General features: G+C 35.9%; 1 protein-coding gene across 2 annotated transcripts in view; it reads left to right on the forward strand.

The window, feature by feature from the left end:
• The window catches only part of NUP153 (nucleoporin 153), a 70683-nt gene that overhangs the window by 29497 nt on the left and 16389 nt on the right, over nucleotides 1–24797 (forward strand). Inside the window, exons 9-16 of one of the 2 annotated variants that reach the window (XM_046639646.1) lie at nucleotides 858–1004; nucleotides 3801–3853; nucleotides 4109–4235; nucleotides 13260–13397; nucleotides 14021–14119; nucleotides 15168–15255; nucleotides 19688–19813; nucleotides 22143–22760. In XM_046639646.1, the coding sequence (XP_046495602.1) occupies nucleotides 858–1004; nucleotides 3801–3853; nucleotides 4109–4235; nucleotides 13260–13397; nucleotides 14021–14119; nucleotides 15168–15255; nucleotides 19688–19813; nucleotides 22143–22760 (1396 nt within the window). The remainder of the gene's footprint in view (nucleotides 1–857; nucleotides 1005–3800; nucleotides 3854–4108; nucleotides 4236–13259; nucleotides 13398–14020; nucleotides 14120–15167; nucleotides 15256–19687; nucleotides 19814–22142; nucleotides 22761–24797) is intronic. The other variant, XM_046639647.1, reaches the window with a different exon arrangement.

Here is a 24797-nt window from a genome sequence, read left to right on the forward strand (position 1 = left end):
GTTGTAGGATCACACTTGTGGTGAGGATTTAGGGCAGAGCTAGTAACTGTACAGAGGCTTTGCCCTGGAAACCAGTGTTGTTCACAGTTGCTGCCGGGTGAAAGGACTGTATTCATAGTATTACAGTCTTTGGACATAGTAGAAGTTCTTGGTTTTATAGTCGTCTAACACCAGCAGGACTTTTACTGTGTTTCAGTGTAGCAAAAGACTGTTGACAAAATACTTGTGCACTTAGATAATAAAGCCAGTACATTTTAGGATTTGGAATTCTTAACAGTGCTCTACTAATTAGACTTAAATTATAAGACTTTTGGTTTAGTTTTAAATAACAATAGAGGAAAATTAACTTGGAGAGAGTTCACATTTTTAGCAAATAAAATATTTTCATAGCTGGTTTAAAAATATCTTATTTGCAGCTGAAGAAAATTTAGATAGTAATTTGGAGGAAATGTGGCAAAATTAGTTTTAGTTCATATATTTGAAATTCATTCTGTAAAAGCTTAGATTTGTGGAGTGGTTTTGAATATAGTTCCTATTTTGTGTGTGTGCATGTGTGTTGTATGCACATGTGTGTGAAAGTCATTAAGTCTGGAATGAATCAATCTATGAAACCATTTTGGGATGATATGTATATAGGTGTTTATGTATCTATAAATAAACATTTTTTTTCTGTATACATCATTGGTTCTATTACTGTCAGTTTTTTCTCTTAGTATTTGTTTGCATCCACTGGGTATTTCTCTAGAAAATACTCATAGTCTCTAGGTTATATTAGCTACTGTCAAATAATTTTTAGATAGGCATCATTGATATGTATGAAAATAAAAATTTGTCTTTGATTTCCATTTACCTGTAAGGTGGACTCTCAGTATCCCCCTGTTCAGAGACTCATGACCCCAAAACCAGTTTCCATAGCAGCAAATCGAACTGTTTATTTTAAACCATCTCTGACCCCAGCTGGTGAATTAAGGAAGACTAATCAAAGAATAGATAAAAAGCACAGTGTGAGTATGTGTTTATTTTTGCTAGTCTTTGAATATTGATTAAAATGAATAAGAATAAATAATGTAAAATACAAGTACTCTATCATTGCAACCTAGCAACTAATAATGCATAAAGTTTGTGAATTAGTGATGATTATGAACTGGCATGCCTTTAAAATGGCTGGCACTTTGATCAAATCCTAAATTAGTATTTACTAGTAAACTAGAATATACTCAATGTTTAGATTAAATAGTTTTGCCAGACTTGTTTTATCTGTGTGTTTTATTTGTGTTGTTGAACTACATATTTGAAAATAAATTTCAGGCATTATGTCTGCCCACCCCTAAGTACTTTGGCATGCATCTCATAAGTACTGTCTTCTATTTCTGAAGAAATTAATGTCAGTTCCTTCCTAATAATTGTGTTGTATCTAGTCCATATTCAAATGTTGTTTATAGCTGCTTTTTTGAACTAGAATCCAAGAAAATTTCACACATTGCTTTTGATTTTGTCTTTCTAGACCTCAAATCTTCACCCTCACCAATTTGTTTTAAAATAACTGCTCTACTGAGACCATACCATTCACCAAATTAAAGTGTACAGTTCAGTGGTTTTAGTATATTCACAGGGTTCATCCATCACCACAGTCCATTTTAGGAGATTTTCATCACCATCTTGCACTCCCCAAAAAATCCCATACCTGTTAGCACTCACTCCCCACTCCTACCCCTCCAGTCCTGGGAACCACTAATCTGTCTCTATAGATTTGCTTATTCTGGACATTTCATATAAATGGAATCTTAAAATATGTAGTCCCTTCTGACTGGCTTATTTTACTTAGCATAATGTTTTTAAGGTTCATCCATGTCATAACATGTATTTGAACTTCATTCCTTTTTATGGCTGAATAGTATTTCATTGTTTGGATATACCAGATTTTGTTTATCTGTTCATCAGTTGAGGGACATTTGAGTTGCTTTCCCTTTTTGACTATAATGAATGATACTACTATGAACTTTTGTGTACAAGTTTTTTTTTGTGGACATGTTTTTATATTACTCTTGGGTTTATTTGTAGGAATGGAATTGCTAGTCACATTGGTATTTGAAGAGATCAGACCAGTTGTCATATAAAATGTGCCATATTCTGGATTTGTCTGTTTTCTTGTGTCATTTAACTAAATCACATTCTTTTGTATTTATTGTGTTTATATAGCATCTTACAATTTACCCTTTTTTATATTTAATCTCAATCTTCATGATAACCCAATTTCTTGAAAATTTTCAAACTAAAGTTGAAAGAATAGTACAGTGTTTGCCCATTACTCTTTTATCTTGATTTACTAGTCATTAACATTTTGTCATATTTGCTTTATCAAAATTTTAAAAATATTTTGAACCTAATTGTGGATTTATAGACTTGGGAGAAGAATTTTGAGAACTACACGTTTTGCTGTATTTGCTTTATCTTTTTCTGTGTGTTTTCTGCAAACAAGGAATTCCCTCACATAACTGCAGAACATTTACCGAAACCAGAAGCTTAACATTGGTACAATAGTTTTATTTAACCTACAGATTTTATTTAGATGTTAGCAGTTGTCCCAAAAGAAAAAAAATCTAAGAACATGTCTTGCATTTAGTTGTCATCTCTTCATCTCCTGTAGTCTAGAGTAGTTGCTTAAGGATTTCTTTTTTTGTGTTTCACAACATTGATATTTCTGAAGAGTTCAGGTAAGTTACTGTGTAGAATGTCCTGCAATATGTGGATGTCTGATGTTTCCTCATGATTAGATTCCACTTACGTACTTTTGGTAGTAATACCACAGATTAGATGCTGAGCTCTTCTCAATGTATCATATCAGGAGGCACATACTATCAATTCCTCCCATTACTGACAATGTGATCACTAGTTAAGGTGGTGTCAGTGGCATTTCTCCACTATAAAGTTACTATTTTACCTTTTGTAATTAATAGTATCTTGTGGGGAGATAACTTTGAGAGTATAAATATCCTTTTCAGCCACTAGTGTTAGCATTATTGATGATTTTTACCTGAACCTATTGTTAGTAGATTGCCAAATAGTGGTTTTCTAATTCTACCATTCATTCTACATTTACTAGTTGACTTTCTACTGTAAGAAGAGTTTTCTTTTCTCTGTTTATGTATTTACATATCTATATATTTTTAAGTCAACTTGAATTCTTATGTTCAATAAGATTATAATCCTTTATTAGTATTATTTATTCTTATGCTCATATTCTCCTCTATTTGGCCTTTGAACTGGTGTCTGTGTCCTTTTATTATTTCCCCATCATTTTTTGAGCACTTGGTTGCTTTTTGACATTATAAAATAATCCAGGCTTATCTTGTGAGTTTCTGGCCCCAGCGCTGTCCTGTAATCAGCCATTTCTCCAGGGAACTCTGATTCCTTTCAGTGGAGGAACTCTAAGTTGCAAAGAATTGTTTCAGAAGGGAATATCTTTGTAAATTTGCTTGTGTATTTAATAAGCCATAACAAAAGATAAGTGAACATATTTTCGCGGTTGGTAAGTATATTAACTTTGTATACTACTCTTTTGTTGAAAGGACAGTTGTGCTTGGTGACGTTATATGTATATAATCACACTGTAACTGTTAGTCACCATTCAGAAAGTAGACTATAACTTGCAAATTTCAGACTTCATTAACTAAAAAAACCTTCAAGTTCCTGATTCCAAATTTAACTTCCAAATTAACATTCACAGATAGAAGGGTGGTATTAAGAAAATTAAAACAAATAGGCAAGCATGTAAATATGGTGTGTTTATTGTTTTCTAGACTGGATATGAAAAAACTGTAACACCAGAACAAAAGAGAGAACAACGAGAAAGGTAATGTCAACTTTATAGCTAAACTTCATGTGTAATTTGTAAAGTATGTTTGATTTACATAAGCATTTTTGAAGATTAATAAGGTTAAAAAATTGGAAATTTTACACACACAAAAATCTGTCAGCTTTAAAGTCACTTTCAGCTGAACACGTATTTTCTTGTTAACAGTTCTAAAGCTTTAAGTATTCAGTTAGTTAACAAGTTATGGACCAGAGTAATATATCATTTGTTTTAATTTTCTTTTTCTTTGCCTAGTGGCTTTTCTTACCCAAATTTCAGTATGTCTGCAGCCAATGGTTTATCTTCTGGAGTAGGTAGTGGAGGCGGCAAGATGAGACGAGAAAGAACACGCTTTGTGGCATCTAAACCTCCAGAGGAGGAGGTAGGGTTATATACTTAATACTCTTGAAGTTTATTAAAAGCTTTGGTGTGGTGTGGTGTGGTGGTGAGGGGGATGACCTGGAGGTCCCAGGGAAGGATGGGGTTTGGGGAGACCCAGTACAAGAATAATCTGTCATCGAAGCAGTCCCTTCAAAATGTAAATGTGTGTGTGTGTGTGTGTGTGTGTGTGTGTGTGTGTGTGTTTTAAACCACTAGGCTTTTTTAATCTCCTTCACTGTGACAACACAGAAAACCTAACCTAGTACCTTAAATTTCATAGATATCATTTAAAAGCCATAGTTATTCAAATAAGAGAGATTGTAATTGAAATTATTTGACCCTCCTAATATTATTGTATAGTTAGGTTTTGCCCATTTCTGAAATTTACGTAAATGGATTAAGACTGTATGTATTCATCTCACTTGCCTTTTTCTTCATATTATTTGTGAAATTTATCAGTGTTGTGAAAGGTAACTCTCGGTTATTTAATTTCACTGTTAGATATAATCTGGTATGAAGATTACCAAAATTCATTCTGCAGGGTACATAGGGGTTGATTCCTAATACTTCCTCAGGTGGATATTTATGCACTTCTCCCTTAGCACACATGCAGTATTTTCCATAGGCTGTTTAGGAATGGAATTATTGGATTATAGGAGATGATACATATCTTCAAACGTATTAGATGTTGCCGTATTGCTCTTCCAGGTAGTTTTACATAACACTTCCCCATGATAGTAGATAGATCTGCTTTTTCTTTATCCTTACCACTACTTGATTTTGTTGATTTTTAAAGTTTTGCTAATGTGATGAAGGTGAAATGGTATGCCATTGGAGTTTTATTTTCATTTCCTTATTTACTAGAGAGGGGAGAGATCTTTTTATGAGTTTCTTGGCCATTTCGGTTTTCTCTTCCTTTCTCCGTTTTTTCTATTGGGTTATTTCTTTTATTAGGAAGAGTTCTTTATATATTCTGGGCATGAAAGTTTGAAGAAGGTAGGGTTTAACTGAAGATTGGTTAGATTAACCTTTCTGTCTGTAGGTTGCTCTATTTGTTTTCTAACTAAAGTTGAATTCAGGTTTCATTTCAGTCTTTCTGTAAATGAATTTCAGCCTAGCTGGATCATTTAAGTTTTGATACATAGTGCTTTCATTTGTAGTTTGTTTCTAATTAAAATTTCATTTGTGACTTCCTCACTGACTCATGAGTTTCTTAAGAGTATGTTTTTAGGCTTTGAAACAGGAGGTCTTCTATAACAGTTTCTCTTAAGTATGAAATCGTATTTTGATTGAAATTGTTGTATGTATCAGTGGTGATTTTCTTCATGTTTATTGGTATTTGCTTTGCAGGCTTACTTAGATTGGAAGGTCTTTCTTCCTCATTTTTTCTTTATCTCTTTTCTGATTTAGCAGTTTCGTAGTTGTGCCTCTCTGACTCACTAGAAGCAGACTTCAGCATTTGAGTTTTCTTCCGTATAGCCTGCCTTGTCCTGATATTTGAGATTAGGCTAGGGGACTTGACTCAGTTACTAGTGGTGAGGCTGTCTTTCCCTTAGGTTCTACTTGTTGCTCTGTTGGACTGTTGTGAAGGGAGGGACTGTATTAATGTATTCTACTATCTTGAAAGAAAACTAAAGTCTTGAATGCCATTGATCATACAGTATTTAAAAGTTTGCAGTTTTCTAAGCAAATCAGTTTTCTTTTGTCATTAAAGCTCTTTACGTAGACGAGATTAGTTACATTTAAGAAATGGGAGTTTTTGGAAGCTGGTGGCATAGAAGGACCCTGAGCTCACCTCCTCCATTGGACACAACAGACCTACAACTACATGTGGATTAATTTTCTCTGAGATCTGGAAACTCAGTGAAAAGAACCTCTGTAACAAGGGACAACACAGAGAGAAGTGGAAGAGGCAGAGATACAGTGTGCTGTCCAAGAGCAAGCTAACCACAGCCATGCTGCCCACAGCAATAGTGGCCCCGCCACAAAAGAAGGGCACACACAGGCCATACAGGGGACATCCCTCGAGCATTTGGTACAGGTGATGAGAGGAGAGCACACTGCTGGGCCCCATAAGACATCTCTCACATAATGCTACATTTCCAAGATCAGGAGATGTAGTGGATCTACCAAATGCATAGAAATAAGCACAGAGAGGTAGGCAATCTGAGACAGAGGAATGTGTCCCAAATAAAAGAACAGGACAAATCCTTAGGAAAAAAACTAAACAAAACAGAGATGAACAATCTACCTGATAAAGAGTACAAAGCATTGGTCATAAGGATGCTCACTGAACTCAAGAGACTAGATGAGCACAGTGAGAACTTCAGCAAAGAATTAGAAAATATAAAAAAGAACCAATCAGAGCTGTGAAATACAATGACTGAAATGAAACTTTCACTAGAGGGAATCAGCAGCAGAGTAGATAACACAGAAGAATGGGTCAGCAATCTGGACGACAGAGTAGAGGAAATCACCAAAGCTGAACAGAACAAAGAAAAAAGAATTAAACAGGAGGAGGACAGTTTAAGGCACTCTGGGACAAACATCAAGCTGTTATTTCTTCAGGTAAATTCTCTGTCCCTTTATTTCTCTCTTTTTGGGATGCCTAAAATGTGAATGTTAGTGCACTTGATGTTGGTTAAAGACTTGAATGTAAGAGCTGAAGCCATAAAACCCCTAGAAGAAAACATGGGCAGTACGCTCTTTGACCTCAGTCTTAGCAGTATCTTTTTGAATGTGTCTCCTCAGGCAAGGGAAACAAAAGAAAAAATAAACAAATGGGACTACATCAAATTAAACAGCTGCTGCACAGCCAAGGAAGCCATCAACAAAATGAAAACGCAACCCTACCAGTCGAAGATATTTGCAAATCATATATCTCATAAAGGGTTAATAGTCAAAAATATATAAAGAACTTGTGCAGCTCAACAACAGAAACTTGATTGAAAAATGGGCCTGGGGCCCAGCCCCGGTGGCGTAGTGGTTAAGTTTGGCCCACTCCACTTCAGTGGCCTGGGTTTGCATCCCAGCTGCAGACCTATACCACTTGTCTGTTAGTGGCCATGCTGTGGTGGTGGCTCACATAAAAGGAAAGAGGAAGATTGGCAATGGATGTTAGCTCGGGGGGAATCTTCCTCAGCAAAAAGAAAAACCCATGGGAGGCCAGCCCCATGGCCAAGTAGTTAAAGTTCCATGCACTCCACTTTGGGGGCCCAGGTTAGTGGCTTCAGATCCCAGATGCAGACCTACTCCACTGGCCAGCCGTGCTGTGGAGGCATCCCGTGTACAAAGTTGAGGAAGATCGGCATGAATGTTAGCTCAGGTCTGATCTTCCTTGCACGCACACACACACAAAAAGGCAGAGGATCTGAACAGACATTTTTCCAAAGAAGATATACAGATGGCCAACAGGCACATGAAAAGATGTTCAGCATCACTAATTTTTAGGGAAATGTAGATCAAAACCACAATAAGATACCATCTCATGCCCGTCAGAATGGCTATAGTTAAAAAGACAAGAAATAAGCGTTGGAGAGGATGTAGAGAAAAGGGAACCCTCGTACACTGCTGGTAAGAAGGTAAATTGGTACAGCCACTGTGGAAAACAGTATGGGGATTCCTCAAAAAATTAAAAATGGAGGTACCGTATGATCCAGTTATTCCAGTTCTGGGTGTTTATCCGAAGGATACAAGAACACTAATTTAAAAAGATATGTGCGCACACCCCTATGTTCATTGCAGCATTGCTCACAGTAGCCAAGACTTGGAAACAACCTAAGTGTCCATTGATGGATGAACAGGTAAAGAAGATGTGGTACATACATACAATGGAATACTACTCAGCTATAAAGAAAAGATGAAATCTTGCCATTTGCAACAATATGGATGGACTTTGAGGGTATTATGTCAAGCAAAATAAGTCAGAGAAAGCCAAATGCCATATGATTTCACTCATATGTGGAAGATAAAAACAAAGAAACAAACATATTTACAGAGAATGGATAGTGGTTACCAGAAGGGAGGGAGATGAGGGGAAGGAAAAAGGGGCACATTTGTATGGTGACGGATGGCAGCTAGACTTTAGGTGGTGAACGTGGTGTAGTCTATACAGAAGTCTAAATACAAGGACATACACCTGAAATTTGTATAATGTATAAATCAGTGTTACCTCAATAAGAAAATAAATTTTCGAAAAAGATTTGGCTTACTTTGTATACATAAGGAGATTAGTATCTGATTACTGTAGCATGAGCTTTTTCTTTAGACAAGCTTTTATATTTCTCAGTAAAATTCATGACCCTACTTTTTTAAAGTTTATCCTTGTATAAGGAAAACATTCGCTTGGTTTGGTGTTTGCCAGAAGACAAGTTTGTGAATTTTGCTTATGTCACTTTGGTTTCGATTTTTAAAGACAGAGTTTCTCAGATCTTTAGTTGATATCTGTAGCTCAGTTTTAGCTGTCTTGCAGATATATATTTAGTATGACTTTGATGTATTGAGACTTTTGCAGGGAGGGGTTAAAAATTTATTTACTTTTGTTCTTATTACCTGGTATGCTAACTGTGGAGCTTTATGAAAATCTAACCCCTGAGACCTCTTTATCAACTCCCCCCTTCTCTGGGCCCCCTCTCTTCATTCCAGCCAACTGCCAACTGCCAATTTTACATCCCAAGATGCCTCACCCGACTCCTGTCCCTAGCTCTGTTCCACACTGGGGTTATAGTCTCCACATTTCTGAGGAAAGAGGTACTAATAGTTGGCTGCTCCAAATTTTCTACCTACACTGTGTTTTTTATCTAATAGATTAGGATAGATACTTCCTTACTTAATTACTATCCAGTGCTGTTTTTTTGTTTCAGGTGTCAAATATGTTGCCGTGGTTGTTTCTTAATTGTTACAGTTAATGAGACTTTTTAGTAATAGAAGATTCATTTTTGTAGGTATTTTAATGAAGGCTTTCAGGAAAGGTCAAATGGAAGAAGTTTTATTTTTAATTGAATGTAAACAAATTATGCTAGTTTCAGATACTGTTGCAGCTTAACAGGGATTGGTGCATTTTGATTCACTAAACATTCAGGTTACTAGAACTATGTTGAAAATAACCCATTTCGCAATATGAGGTAATAAGAGCGTGTTTTAGCTTTCACCTTATCTTAGATTCCAGAATTTGTGAAGATTGTGTGTCAGTCACTAAACATATTGGCATTTTGCCTCTACTGTGATATCAGTCTGGGTTTTATAATGAAAAAGCTCATTGATAGAGAATATATAAGCAGTATATAATAAGACTGAGTTTGGGGAGATTTAATTGCTTGATATTGTCATGTCAGGTCATCCTGCCACTTACTAGCTGTGAGTGACCTTGGTCAAATTAACCTCTTTGTACATCACCTTCATCTGTAAAATGAGGATAAGAAGAATAAATATATTGAGTGTGTGTCTGTAGGATGTCTGCCATTTAATAGCAGTATGAAATTAGGCCATATATCTCCCTGCCTCTGTTTCCTCATCTACAACAGTAGTAACTACCTCATGTGAAGGGTATTATAAAGGTATTATATAGTAAGTCACATATTTGATGATTTTTGTGTTCAGCTTGAGGTGTCTGTAAGCATCCGGTAAGAATTTCCGACTTTCTTTCTCCCAAATTTGGGACCTGCTTCTGATGAACTAAGTTAAAATTTTGGTGAATAGGAATCAAATTTAGAGTCAGTTCAGGTTAATAAAATAAGGAACCAGTATGGCCACGTATGTAGCTTAATGAGTTAGCATGAGATATAGGTTATTCATTTGATGTGTCCAGGTGTTGTAAGGGTTTAAAGGCGAGAAAATAAGGCTAAGGGTTGGAGAAGGGAAGACATTTCCCTACAGAAATAGCCAAATGCATCTTTTTTTTTTTTTCCCTAATAGTTGGCATTTTTGTGACCCAACAGGTGTAGCCAGTTCCCTAGGGGCAGGGACTATGTATGTTTTGTTGTTGGTGATGGTGCTGAGGAAGATTAGGTTCTAATATTTTGTTGTTTGCTTTGTCCGATAAATAGCCATCTTACTATTTTTCAGGTGCATTCAGTGTAAGTTGAAGACATCAGTACACTTCACCCTCAGATTCTTTAGCTTACATAGCATGAACTAGAGTTAAATATTTATTGTTTTTTAACTTAGTGAAGATGTACATATAGTAAAATGTAAAAGTCTTAGGTATACCATTTGATGAATTTGACAAATGTTTATACCTGTGTAATGCAGACTCCTATGAAGGTGTCAGACATTTCTGTGACTCCAGAAAGTTTACTTATGCTCCTTCTTAGTCAGTAGTCATTACCTGCTACCCTGGGGGCAATCAGTATTCTCATTTTTTCCACCATATATTGGTTTTGCTTGTTCTGGAACTTCGTATCAATATAGTTTTTCTTTTGTGCCTAGCTATTATGAATAAAGCTGCTGTAAACATTCCTATTCTTGTACCTTTTTGTACACGTTTATTTCTCTTGGAGTGAATACCTGGAAGTGGAGGTGTGAGGTTGTTTGGTATGTGTTCAACTTTTTTTTTTTTGGTGAGGAAGATTGGCCCTGAGCTAACATCTGTTGCCAGTCCTCCCCTTTTTACTTGAGGAAGATTGTCCCTGATTCATCAAGCATAGCTTTATGAGCAGTGTGTAGGTCCATTCCTGGGATCCGAACCTGTGAACCTTGGGCCACCAAAGCAGAGTATGTGAACCTGACCACTATGCCACTGCGCTGGCCCCATGTTTAACTTTTTAAGCAACTGCCACATTGTTTTCCCCAAAGTGATTGTAACATTTTACACTGCCACCAACAGCTTTTCTACTACTCCACATCCTTACCAGTAGTTGATTGTCATCTTTTTAATTTTAGCCATTCTGCTTTGTGTGATGGTATTGTGTAAATTTTGTTGTTGTTTGTTTTTTTGGTGAGGAAGATTGGCCCTGAACTAACATCTGTTGCCAGTCTTCCTCCTTTTTGCTTGAGGAAGATTGTGGCTGAGCTAATATCTCTGCCAGTCTGCCTCCATTTTGTATGTGGGATGCCACCGCAGCATGGCTTGATGAGTGATATGTAGGTCTGCACTTGGGATCCCAACCCACGAACCCCAAACCTCCAAAGCAGAGCATGCAAACTTAACCACTACACCACTGGGCCAGCCCCAAATATCTCATAATTTTAATTTATATTTCACTGATGGCTGATAATGTTGTGTTCTTCTTTATGAGCTTAAAGGCCATTAGTGTATCTTCCTTTGTGAGGTGTCTGTTTGGATCTTTTGCTCTTTTAAAAATTGGGTTGTCTTATTATTGAGTTGTTACAGGAGCTCTTTATAAATTCTTAACCCAAGTACTTTGTCATATACATATCTTAGAAATATTTTCTCCCAATCTGGCTTGCCAATTCATTTTCTTAACAGAATCTTTTGATCAGCAGTTGTTCTAAATCTTATGAAGTTTGAATTTATCTTTTTTCCCCCCATTATTTTTACTGTTCTTTGTGTCCTGAGAAACCTTTGCCCATCCCCAGGCTGCAAAACAGTTCTCCTGTTTTCTTCTAGAAGATTTATAGTAGTGCTTTTTGTTTTTTGTTAATTTCCTGTTTGATTTCTTATATGATCCATGGATTATTTAGAAATGTGTTTAATTATGATGTTAATGTTTTGAAATGTATGGAGACATGTTTTATAGCCCAGCATGTGGTCTACCTGATGAACCTTGGGGAATGTATGTTCTGCAGTTTTGAAGAATAGTGTTCTGTAGATGTCAGTTAGATAAGATGATTGATAGTGTTTCTTAGACCTTTGTTCTTGCTGAATTTTTTTCTTGGGGGTGGGGGTGTGTCTGATTAGTCTATTAAATTGTTGAGAGATGGGAGTTAAAAGTGTCCATTTCTTCCAGAAATCTTAGTTCCCACGTGCTGCCATTTCCCTTCACCCGGAAGAACTTGTCGAGCAGATTTATGGCAATAGATACTCTTAGACTGGTTTTATTTGAAAGCATGTTTATTTTGCGTTTTTTGAGGGTGGGAGTTGGCTTTACTGAGGATGATTTATGTCCGATAAACTACATGCATTTGAAGTACTCAGTTTGTGAGAGCTGGCAGTGAACGTATCTGAACTCTTTCTCCTTTGTCGGTGGCAGCTGAAACGCTTTAGTCTTAGTTGGCTCTTTAGTATCTGCTTCACACACATGTCGTTTACAGGTCTGCCAGAGATTTGAACAGTTTATATGCAGACGTTGGGCTCCCCTTCTGGAGCTCTTCATTCTTGCGTCTTCCCTCATTTTCTAGCTGCTGTGGTTCCCTAGTCTGTTCTCTGATTCCTTAACCAACAGATTGCAGTTTCCTCTCTGAATTTCACCCATCCAGTGGCACCAGTTGAAAGAGAACAAGAAGCTTACTCAGTATCCTTCTCTTCTTCTAAGTATCTTCTCCCCCTCCAGTTTCTGCTTGCTTTTGGTTGCTTCCCATTGTTTTCAGATGGTTGTTTTTTATGTATTTAAGTTTAGCATTGTTGCCGGTCACAGCATTGGTCAGATACGAGTTACTCCACCATTAGCAGAAGCAAACTCTTTGTGTTTACTCTTAATCTGGGTCATTTGAGACTTGGAGTGGTCTTTGCTGTGTTGAGTTAAAAAGCAAGGCAGTTCTCCAGATTCATCAGTACTGAAGTTTATTAAGTGCTTATTTTACGTGCCAAGACCGTATATAACTTTGTTTCATATTAATACCCAAACTATGGTGTATTAAATTTTTTCTCATTTTCACCATTTAGGAAATTGGTAGTCAGGGTGCTTAGGTTCACAAAGTCACATGGCTGGCTGGTAGCACAGCTGGGATTCAAATCTTGTTTAGTTCTTTTGATTCAAGAGCCCGCCTTGTTAACACTGCATGGTGCTACCTTCTCCCTATTTTAAATTTACCTGTAGCTATATCAGTTCTATTTGAAAATAAGTATAGATAAAAGAATGACATGAAAAATGGACTACATCATTATAAAATTTGTGTCGTGTTGTAGGAAATGGAAGTACCAGTATTGCCGAAAATCTCTCTACCCATCACCAGTTCTTCACTACCTAGCTTCAATTTTAGTTCCTCGGTGATCACAACCTCCTCTCCATCACCCATTAGTCCTTCGCAGTCATTAACAAACAAGGTATAGAACCATTGTACAAATAGAGGTGATTTTTGTTCTTATTCTTTATTTTTAAAAATGTATTATCTATTTAAAGCAGTGATTAATTTTCACTATGGAAGTTAATAACAGAGTAAGAAGAGAAAAATGGAAATTGTGTTTTGCTTTTTTTTAAAATTTACATTATAAGGGATACATTATAATAGAAGTGTTCTTCAATTCTTATGCAATATGTTAGAGAAAGAGATGATTGTAAGTTTGTTATTAAACACTGTTTCCATTAAGCTACCTTTTTTGGTTAAGAATGGATTTATGTTTTTGTTTCTCAGGTAGGATTAACATCTTTAATCTGCTCCTGAAATTTTTTTGCTTTCTTCCTGGCTTTTATTTTTCCTGAGCATATTTTATAGTAGGCAAATACTCACCTCTAAGATAATGTATACTTCTCTTCCAGGAGGAAGCTAGATTTTATAGCAGTTGCTGTTAAATATTTTTCAGAAGTTAAAAAGTGATTTTTAAATCTGAAAGGGAAAAAAATTGCTTTTGGCTTCTTTGGAATAATTAATTTGCTTAAGGTCAATTTTAATGTCAGTTTCTTTTTCTGAAATGTTCTGTTTCATTTCTTTAATAATTTGGAAAACCAGGTACAAATGACCTCTCCAAACAGCACTGGCAGTCCCATGTTTAGATTTTCATCTCCAATTGTAAAATCTACTGAGGCAGATGTACTACCTCCATCATCTGTAAGTAGCAATCAAGGAATATTTCATGTTTATTGGTTTCAAAGGCATACTGTAGTTTTATCAAATCCATGATGCCCTTGGTGGTAAGAAGTCCCACTAGTTTTCTTCTGACTTATGAAAAAATTTCAATGTACAGAAAACTTGGATGAGTAAACACCTATATATTTTTCACTGCATATATACGTACACACATACACATTTTCTCATGTACTATTAGAAAGTTGAGATGCAAACATCTTGATACCCTTAATACTTTTCCATGTATTCCCTAAGAAAAAGGACATTCCTTTGCATACCCACAGTACAGTTATCATACCCCCCAAATTTAACATGATATAATGATAACATAATCCATATTCAGATTTCCCCATCAGCTCCAGACTGTCCTTTAATTGCTGTTTTGTTTCTCTTGGTCCTAGATTTGATTAAGATTAAGACCTAATCAACTAAATCATATTGCATTTAGTTAGCATGTCTCTTGAATTGCCTTTAATCTAGAAAAGTTTTGAATTTTTTATGTCCCATAATGTATATTTGTTTTATAATTACGAAGTAACTATTTTGAGGGAAGAATAATACATAAGTTTAATGTTTAAGTTGCCCCACCCTTATTTGGCACGTGTATCATTTTAACATTTTGCCTTCCGTTTTTCACTCTGTCCTTGTTTTCTGTCAGAACTAGATATTCTAGATCATTGTGTAATTTCCTTGCCTCATACCTGAAATCTGTCTGTTGTCCAAAAAGTTTCATACTTTTTATTGGAAAATGGCATTTAGAAACCGAGAACTAGGCATTAGAAACACGTTATTTTATGTACTGCTCTGACGGAAAACAATGCTTAAGAAATTAAAAATGCTGCTGTTAAACTATGACACACCATTCATTATAAGAAGCGTCCCAATTTTAGAGATTGTAAAATATGAAAAACTACGAATCTTAGAATGCATGAAATTCAATGTTTTTTTTACTTGGAATTTAAAAATACTCTATATTTGATATTTGTTTAAAACGAAATTGACGGTTAAAGGATACTGTTTCTCTTTACAGATTGGATTTACATTTAGTGTGCCTGTTGCAAAAACAGCTGAACTTTCTGGCTCTACTAGTATTTCAGAACCAATTACAAGTAGTTCAGGTAAGTAAAAATTTCTCACCAATTTCAACATAAAAATAGTTGCATACAGTAAATAGTATTTCAAATTCTTTCTTTCACCTTTGGCAGGTCTTGTAAATGCTTTCTTTCGTTTGAATGAACTTAGCTCGGAAAAGCAAATAGAAGCTAGAATCAGCCTTTTGACAATGCTTTTTAGTAATTTTCTTTGGATATATTTGGCTCCCTAAGTGTAAATGTTACCATTTGGTTGTGAGAGGGATAGTCACAACAGCAAATTTATCCACTGTCTTTGATGAGTCAAGATAAAGTGACAGTTTATTATTAATGAAATCTCATTGTAAGAAATCCAAGGGTTGTCTACCTTGTAATTGCTATGGATTCCATCTCTAGGTTTACTCTTCAGTTCACAAGCATTTTTATGGTTAAGCGTTATGCTGACCCCTGCAGATCATGATATGTAATTTCTAAACTCAAGAAATGGGCGTAACTGAGGGAAAGAAACTGAGTACTCAGTTAATTAAATCATAGGATTTTGTTGTGATAGTGGTGGTTTTCTTTCAAGTGTTTGAGAAATGGAGAATCATCTGGGCTGAGTTAGGTCAAGAATTTTGGAACGAGGGCATTTTATCCAAGAAAAAACAGCAAATGAAAGAGAACAAGAGGACATGACATAGTTTGAAAATTGCGAATAATTTGTCTGAGGTTGAGACGTAGCTTTAAATCCTGAAAATTCTTGACTGCTATGCTAAAGAGTTGGATTTTAATCTGAGTGTAGTAGGAAAACATTGAATGATCTTTATATGGGGGTGAGATGGGTATTGTGGAGTCACAGCAATGTGTTGAGTGAGGGTGTGGTTGAGAGTCGGATATTATAGGCTGGGACATCAGTTAAGGGGCTCTTGCCCTATCCAGAAATGTTTCTTTGGCTATTTGCTGAGTTTCAGAGTTTTTATAAACTAGATCCTCCCTCAAAAGATAGATTAAGAAATAAATCAGAGAGTCGGGACATAGAAGCTAGAGAGATCTTTGGCTTTGGGTAATCGGGAAGATAAGAGCATAGATTATGAGAGTGGCGCAAAATAAGAATTTGACTGATATGTTTGCAATCCTAATTTTTATTGAATAAATAGCCTTGAGAAAGTAACAAGCACATTTCAGGTGTACTTCTTACCACAAGATTTTTTTTCTTTTTTGAGCTCAGGAGGAAAACCCTATTCAAATTACCATTTTCATGCCTAGTTGTGAGGAAAGGTGTTAAAATTCTTTCCAGTTTTTACCAATCGTAACTGAATGAGCAACAATTTGTTAAAACAACTTTTGTGTTTCATTACATCTGGGGAAATTACCTAGATTTTGAGAGTTTATTATGAGTGGCATATTGAATTGTGAGAACTGTTCTTATGTTGACACCTCTGATTCTCACTACTTCTGTCATTAAAAAGCTGATTGAGGGGCTGGCCCGGTGGTGTAGTGGTTCGGTTCACATGCTCCACTTGGCACCCAGGATTTGTGGGTTCAGATCCCAGGCGCAGACCTACACACCTCTCATCAAGCCATGCTGTGGTGGTGTCCCACATACGAAAGAGAGGAAGACTGGCACAGATGTTAGCTCAGCCACAGTCTTCCTCAAGAAAAAAGAGGAAGGTTGGCAACAGATGTTAGTTCAGGACCAATCTTCCTCACCAAAAGAAAAAGAAGGAAAAAAAGCTCATTGAAAATGTGAAAGTCATGATTAATTACTTTGTGACAGGAACCTCTTTTTCCATTGTTTTCTTTTTCCATCTCTTTGAGTACACTTCAAGGAATCCTTAAAATTTAACTTAAATTACTAAAAGCAATTTAATTTTGATTACAAAGGAAGACAGAATGGGATAAAGTGATAAAAGCATATGTTTTCTTTGTTTTGACAGTTATAAGAGGGTAGATATGGTGTTTCGTTTTTTGCATATGTTTGTTATTGAGGTGAAATTGACGTAAGATAAAATCATTTTAAAGGGAACAGTCAGTGGTGTTTAGTGCATTCACAGTGTTGTGCAACCACTACCTCTATCTAGTTCCAAAACATTTTTATCACTCCCCAAAGGAAACCTGTACCCATAAAATAGTTGCTCCCCATTTTCCCTTTCCCCCAACTCCTGGCAGCCACCAATCTGTGTTCTGTTTCTTTGTTTTTACCTATTCTGGAATCATACACTATGACTTTTTGCATCTGGCTTCTTTCACATACTGTTTTCAGCGTTCATCCGTGTTGTAGTATGTATCAGTACTTCATTCTTTTTATGGCTGAATGATATTCCATTGTGTGAATATATCATAATTTATCTATTCATCCACTGATGGACGTTTGGGCTGTTTTCCACCTTTTGGCTGTTGTGAATAGTGCTATTACAACTATGCATGTACTTGTATTTCTTTGAATAGTAGTTTTAACCCTTTGGAGTATGTACCTAGACCTAGAAATGGAGTTGATGAATCAAATGGTAGTTATGTATTTAACTTTTTGAGGAAGTACAAAATTGTTTTTCTCAGTAGCTGGCTCCTTTCGCCTTCCCACCAGCAGTGTATGAGAGTTCTAATTTCTCCACATTCTCACCATGCTTATTATTTTCTGTCCTTTGATTATAGCCATTCTGGTGGGTATGAAATGATACTTTGTGCTTTTGATGTGCATTTCCCTAATGACTAATAGCGTTGAACATTTTTTCATGTGCTTGTTGGCCCTTTATATGTCTTCTTGGGAGAAATGTCTGTTTAAGTCTTTTGCCCATTTTGAAATTGGTTTGTCTTTTTGTTGTGAGATAAAAGCACTTTTATATAGTCTGGATACTAGATCCTTATCAGATATATGATTTGAAAATATTTTCTCCCATTCAGTAAATCATCTTTTCACTTTCTTAATAATGTCTTTATTTTTATTTATTTTTTTAAAGTATACTTTTTGGTGAGGAACATTGGCCCTGAACTAACATCTGTTGCCAATCTTCCTCTTTTTTTTTCCCCCCTCCCCAAAGTCCCAGTACATAGTTGTATATGCTAGTTGTAGGTCATTCTAGTTCTTGTTTGTGGGATGCCACCACAGCATGGCTTGATGAGCGGGTCCATAGGTCCATGCCCAGGATCCAAGCTGGCAAACCCTGGGTTGCCAAAGTGGAGTACACAAACTTAACCGCTTGGCCATGGGGTCAGCCCCCTAATAAAGTGTTTATATGCACAAAGGCTTTTAATTTTGGTGAAGTTCAGTTTTTTTCTTTACTTGTGCTTTTAATGTCGTCTCTAAGACTCCATTGCCAAATCCATGGTCATGACAATATACCTCCGAGGTTTTCTTCTAAGAGTTTATGATTTTAGTTCTTCTGTTTAGGTTGTTGATCCATTTTGAATTAATTTTTCTTTATGGTGTGTTATAGCAGTAGGTAGATTTTTTTAGAACTGCTTCACCCGCTACTTTTACATTGTCAAATATTTAAGGAAAAAACCTGGTTATTTATATTTTATCATAGAAAATTTCAGACATTTTCAGAAGTAGAATAGTAGACTGAATCCCCATATACTCTTAACTGAGCTTCAACATTTACCATTTTATGACCAATCTTGTTTCTCCCTCTCTCCTTTCTTCCTTCCCCCTGCCACACACCCACATAAACACACCTTTCAGGTTATTTTGAAACAATCCCAAACATGTTTCGTCTGTAAACAGAGACTTTCCCCCTTAAAAATATAAGCACAAAACCATTATCATACTCAATATAGATCTCTTATTTTAAGTAATAAGGATGTGTTCATCTTAGGAAGTTTAGAAGATATAAAAAGTAAAAGCAGTAAATAATCACTAGCAGCCACCATTATTCTTTAGATGTAGATATTCAAAAATCTTCTGGATTCTCTAACCTCCGATTTCCCATAACTATGCTTCTAAAAATGATTTTTGTGGCTGCATAGTGTTCTATCATGTCAGCCTTCTGTAATTTCTGTAACCAGCCCCTTATCATCCAGGTTTTCAAAATTATAACTGAAGGATATTTTTAATCACAGAATGAATTTCTAGAAATGAAATATCTGGCTCAGTTGAATATTTTTAAGGTTTTTTTGGTCAGTATCATAAATTGCTGTTTAATCAAACACCTGTTTCATGCAGTATATGAACTTGATGAAATTGGCATATCCTCTCCAATCTTCATTTGATTTTCTTGATTACCAGTGAATTCACTGTGTGACGAGTCCAGATTATATTTTTTGTCCTTTTGGAGCAGAGAGATGTACAGTATGGGAAATAGTATTTTTATGTCTTTATAATGGCAAATTAACCCTGTACTTTGTCATTTGTTCATTTTCTTTGAATTCATGATGTTTTAGAAGTTGATCCAGATTGGCTTTGAAAGATCTTTCTAGTACATTTAACTCAAGTCCAGTACTTTTCTTGGCATAATATCTTTTACAATTAAAAAAATTACAGCTCAAGATATCACTGCAGCGAACAGTACAATCTGTAAGAAGAAGCCAGATGAAGTTTGTGAGGGCCCTTTTAGACCTGCAAAGACCCTGAAAGAAGGAAGTGTCCTAGATGTTCTGAAAAACCCTGGTAAGAGAACAGCTGCCTTTGAGATAACCTAAAATCTTAATTACAAACTCATGGTCTCATTTTAATGTCATTTGTGTTATACTGTAGGCTTTTAAAAATTGCAACTAGTTTGATAGGAGATTGACTGTTGAATGTAGACATAGTCAGATGTAATTATTTTAGGGGAAATGTCTTAAAAATTCCACTTGTCTCTTTAGAATTCAAGGACTCCAAACTAAAATGAAATCTCTAAGAGGCAGGTGTAGAAGGAGAAAATGAATTGCCTGCTAATAGAGATAGGCCAATATGGAATAAAAGTAAATAAATCTGAAGATATACCTGGACAGTCTTTCTCTGATGAGAACATTGAACTGCTGCCTTCTCAAATTATTCCCCAGTTGTGGTATATACATAACAAGGCCAAGTGAAAAGAAAACATTTGCTGATTGTAACATATATACATACAGGGCAGTACTCACTGGAAATGAAACAAGATTTGAATGCTTATTGGGTAACAATTTGAAGGTGATGAATAGAAGTCCTGAAATAGGAATAACTTTCGGTTTGAAAATCAAAGAGGATAGTCATAATTTCAATTGTGATGTGTACTATAAGAATATGAAAGTTTTTATAAGATAATCTAGTAGCTCAGAAAGAATTGAGATTTACCCAGCAGATGTGTTCATGTATAATTGAATAGGAGTTTCAAAATGAGGTTGGATGCTACAAGATTTAGAAAGGTTAGGTGTTTTTGGTCTAGCTCTCATTTTATAGTTGAGTCCCCTGCCTACAGGAGTCTTGATAATTTAGGCAATTTTACACAGTTATGGCAGAACTCCAGAATGCCTGTACTAGAATTAACCAAGTAGTCGGTAAGCATCAGATGCATATAGTTTACCTTTGTCAGAGTTACACTTTGCATTTAATGCCCACTACTTCCCCCTTTTTAACTTATTTTAAATAGCAAAAATTTGGAAGAGTCATGTTCTTTTGAGGGAAATTAGGACAATCCACAAAAGTAGGAGGAAAAGAAACGTCTTATAACACCTTGAGATGGTTGCTGTTAAAATTTTGCCATCCTCAGTGACTCAAATGAATCATTAACTAAATGGTACATTGTTAACCACTGGGAGTAACTGAAATATATGGGATTGTTTTGCCCTTATGCTAAAAATTGCTCTAAGCTGGATTATTTCTTGGTACCACTAGAAAATGTCTAACAATCTTCTGTATATTCTTCCCCTCCAATTTTCTTTTCCTTTGGTGCTAAAGGCTGGAGAAACAGGTCACTGAGTTTGTTGGTATATGTAAAATAAGCTAATGGGTCCAAAGTAAAGGATCAGAAAATTATTCCATAAAGTGTAGCTTGAGTGAATCATTTCAATGACAGCAGTTTTGGTAGCAAAAAGACTTTTTTTCTCTTATTATTCCATGGTTCTATGTGAATACCTTAATTCTCTAAATACACCTTCAGTGGTTACAAAAAGGATATACTTACGATATGAAAGGCTCTGAGGTTTTATATTAGAGCTATCTTTGAGGCACTTTTGTTTGAATTAGTGTTTGGTAACTTCACGTGGACATGTGTTTGAGTAGCATGAACTTGTGCTCCATTAGGATAGACTGAGTCTTAATAATGTTTGTATTTCTAAGGTTTTACCATATGGTTTGGTACATCTTTGTTGGAATTTGTCATCATATTTGTCATTGAACCATTACCATTTAAAAGCTTTATATGAGTTTAGTGTAATTAAAAGTAATCCTTAACACTCTGTTGTACTTTGAAGGGACATCGGTCAACTAACCATACCTGCACAGCTCAGCTGATTTTTACGGAAGTAAAGGATACCACACTGTGGATTATGGCTGGACAAAATTCAAAGATTACAGATAATTGAAGTCATTTGGCATAGCCAAGGGAACACCTGAAAGGATGAGGAAGGCAGGCTATGAATGTACCGTAGTTCAGTGTTGCAGGAAGGCAGAGTATAGCAAAATGTAGATGACAGTAGTATATATTAGTAAATTAGTACAAATTAAAGCCTTAAATTAGGTATTAGTTGAATTATAGTAAATAGAAATTCCTATAGGAAGATGATATACTATAAACAAAATTTCTGTTGTAGAATTTTAACTAGGTCCGTTGCTTATTAATTATGTGATTAATACTAGAACTATTGCTTAGGTGAAAAACAACACTTTAAGTAGTCCAGCTTGGATTGTAGTAATTTTGCAATAAGATAAATGTGTTCTCCCAGTAATGATATTTCAGTTAATGTTTAGATTAGAAAGCTTCCCTAATTGTTTTTTTTTTTTTTTTTTTTGCATTCTCCTCTTCCCATCGTTATAGGTTTCACCTCACCAAAGGCGGATTCTCTTGCTGCTCAGCCTACCACTACGAGCCCGGTGGTTTATACAAGACCAGCAATAAGTAGCTTTTCTTCTAGTGGAACTGGGTTTGGGGAAGGTTTAAAAGCTGAGTCATCGTGGCAGTGTGATACTTGTCTACTCCAGAACAAAGTTACAGACAACAAATGCGTAGCCTGTCAAGCGACAAAATCACCACCAAGAGATACTGCTAAACAGACTGGAATTGGGACTCCAAGCAAAAGTGGCAAACCAACTCTTTCTGCATCAGGGACAGGCTTTGGAGACAAATTTAAAGCAGCAGTAGGAACTTGGGATTGTGATACCTGTTTAGTACAAAATAAACCTGAAGCGATAAAATGTGTAGCTTGTGAAACACCGAAACCTGGAACTGGTGTTAAGCGAGTCATTACATTGCCAGTGGCTTCAGAAAGTGCCGTAACTATGGCTGCTTCATCCTCCAGCTGCACTGTGACCCCTGGTACCTTAGGATTTGCAGATAAATTCAAAAGGCCTGTGGGATCTTGGGAGTGTCCAGTATGCTGTATTTCTAATAATGCAGAAGACAATAAATGTGTGTCCTGTATGTCTGAGAAACCAGGTACGTTGATGATTGTTTGGAATAATTTTGTCATTTCTTTAGTAGAACATTTTAATTTATTCTCTATAACACCACTAAGAACAACTTCAGTATTTTAAATTTTCAGGATGAGCATTTCCTCATATGTCTTAATTTTTCTAAACTATCTTGAGGTTAAAATGACTGGCTTGAGGCTAGGTCTGCATGTTCTCTTAGGATAGGAGATGTTTTCGTCAATCCCATATATACCTTGACCTCTTCTTGGATGTAGTTTTATCAGAAACTTCTTGCTCTTCATGATCGTTTTCAAAGTTGACTAATAGAGATAATGTAAGGTCTTAGAATGGGGCAGTGTTTCTCAAACCTTTATACAAAATGAAATATTACTTTGTCTCTTTTTCTCTGAGTAGAAGTGAGGATGGCTAGTGGTCATTTCCAGAGAAGGTTTCGTTAAGGGGTAGACAACGTTGCTTTATGAAGAGGCTGTGGGTGAATATTAATGGTGATATTGTGCCTGTATGCTTTCTGCCAGAGATACTGCCGCTGTAGTTCACTACTGAATCATTAATGAAAACATTCTAACTTAGCCCACCAGAAAAATGGAGTTTGGTTTGAGTTTTTCCTGTTTCTCTGTTCAAATTTGAAAGAGTTACTGAAATTCAAATTGATCTTTAATTCATCTGGAAATGACTCTTTGCTGTTTTTGTAATGCTATCATAATTATTTGGTACAGATATATGGTGACATGGATGCTAAATAAAACATATATGAGTATCCTGGGAATTATATTTCCTATTTTTATTGCATTTATTCATGGACGTGTGGTTTTATATCTGCAATGGAAAGCTCTTGAGTTATTAGCCTAAACCCCTTGTCTGAACACAAGGAGTGAGCCATATTTCTAATTCCTATTGGACATCGCCACAAGAATAAGATTTCAGAATCTTTGTTTTAAAATATCTTCGTCTTCCCATATGGCATCCCTCCTCTAAAAAAAGTAGAAAGCCCTTGATGCTTGTAGGAGACCAAAATTCTGAGTTGACAGGAAAATAAAACTTTGAGTCAGGAAATAAATTGTTACACACAAAGGCAGCTCATATATGTATCAAAGAACTTTGACTTCATCCTGTAAATGGTGACCATCATTTTAAGCAGAGGAGTGATAAAGTCAAATTTGCATTTTTGATAAATCATTCGGTGGCTTTTTGGAGGATAGATTTGAAATTCAGAGACCAGAGAATAGTTTAGGAAGTTGTATCAATAATACAGGCAAAGTGTGATGTGTACTAATGAAATTAAATAAGGATGGGGTATGTAGAATAATGTACAGTTGAAGACATGTTGATTTCAAGCTGCTGAAGTTGACATTCAGATATATGTGAGGCCTTTGGATATACTGATAATGGAGCCTCTGGGCTGGAGATCAGATTTGGGAGTCATTGGCTCATAGTTTTCAAATAAGTCATGGGAGTCAAGGTTATGTAAGGTGAGTGAATGGAGTGAATAGAGAAGACAGCCTAAAACTGAATTCTGCTAATTTAAGGGAGTGGCAGGGATAAAACTTTGGAACACTTAATTTCTTAAAGGCATAACTGGACAGGGAAAACAAAATCCACATGATACTTGTTGCTTCTTAGAAGGATGAATTTCAAGGGAACAAGACCAGAGGTCTGAATAAGAAGGTGGTTATTCAAGCAGGAGATAAGGGGAGCTTGAACTAGAACAGCAGTAGAAAGGTCAGAAAAAATGAGAAATGAAATAGATTAGAGAAATACGTAAGGGAGGAGGAGCCATCTAGCCAATCTCACCAGGTGGATAATGGAACTATCAGCTAAGAAAAAGACCACAGGAATGAAGCTCAGAAGTGTGGGTTGTAGGTACAGATCAGGAAACTTTTATTGGTGATGAAAACCATCAGAGTGGATGAGAGGTTGTGAGAAGGGCAGTGGACCAAAGATGGAACCTCAGGGAGCAATTTTATTGGCAAGATGGAAGAAAACATGCCAATAAAACACAGAGGTCAGGTAACTGGGAGAAGTGACAACAATTGGAAAACAT

Source organism: Equus quagga, chromosome 15 (genome assembly GCF_021613505.1).
Source record: "Equus quagga isolate Etosha38 chromosome 15, UCLA_HA_Equagga_1.0, whole genome shotgun sequence".
Taxonomy (NCBI): domain Eukaryota; kingdom Metazoa; phylum Chordata; class Mammalia; order Perissodactyla; family Equidae; genus Equus; species Equus quagga.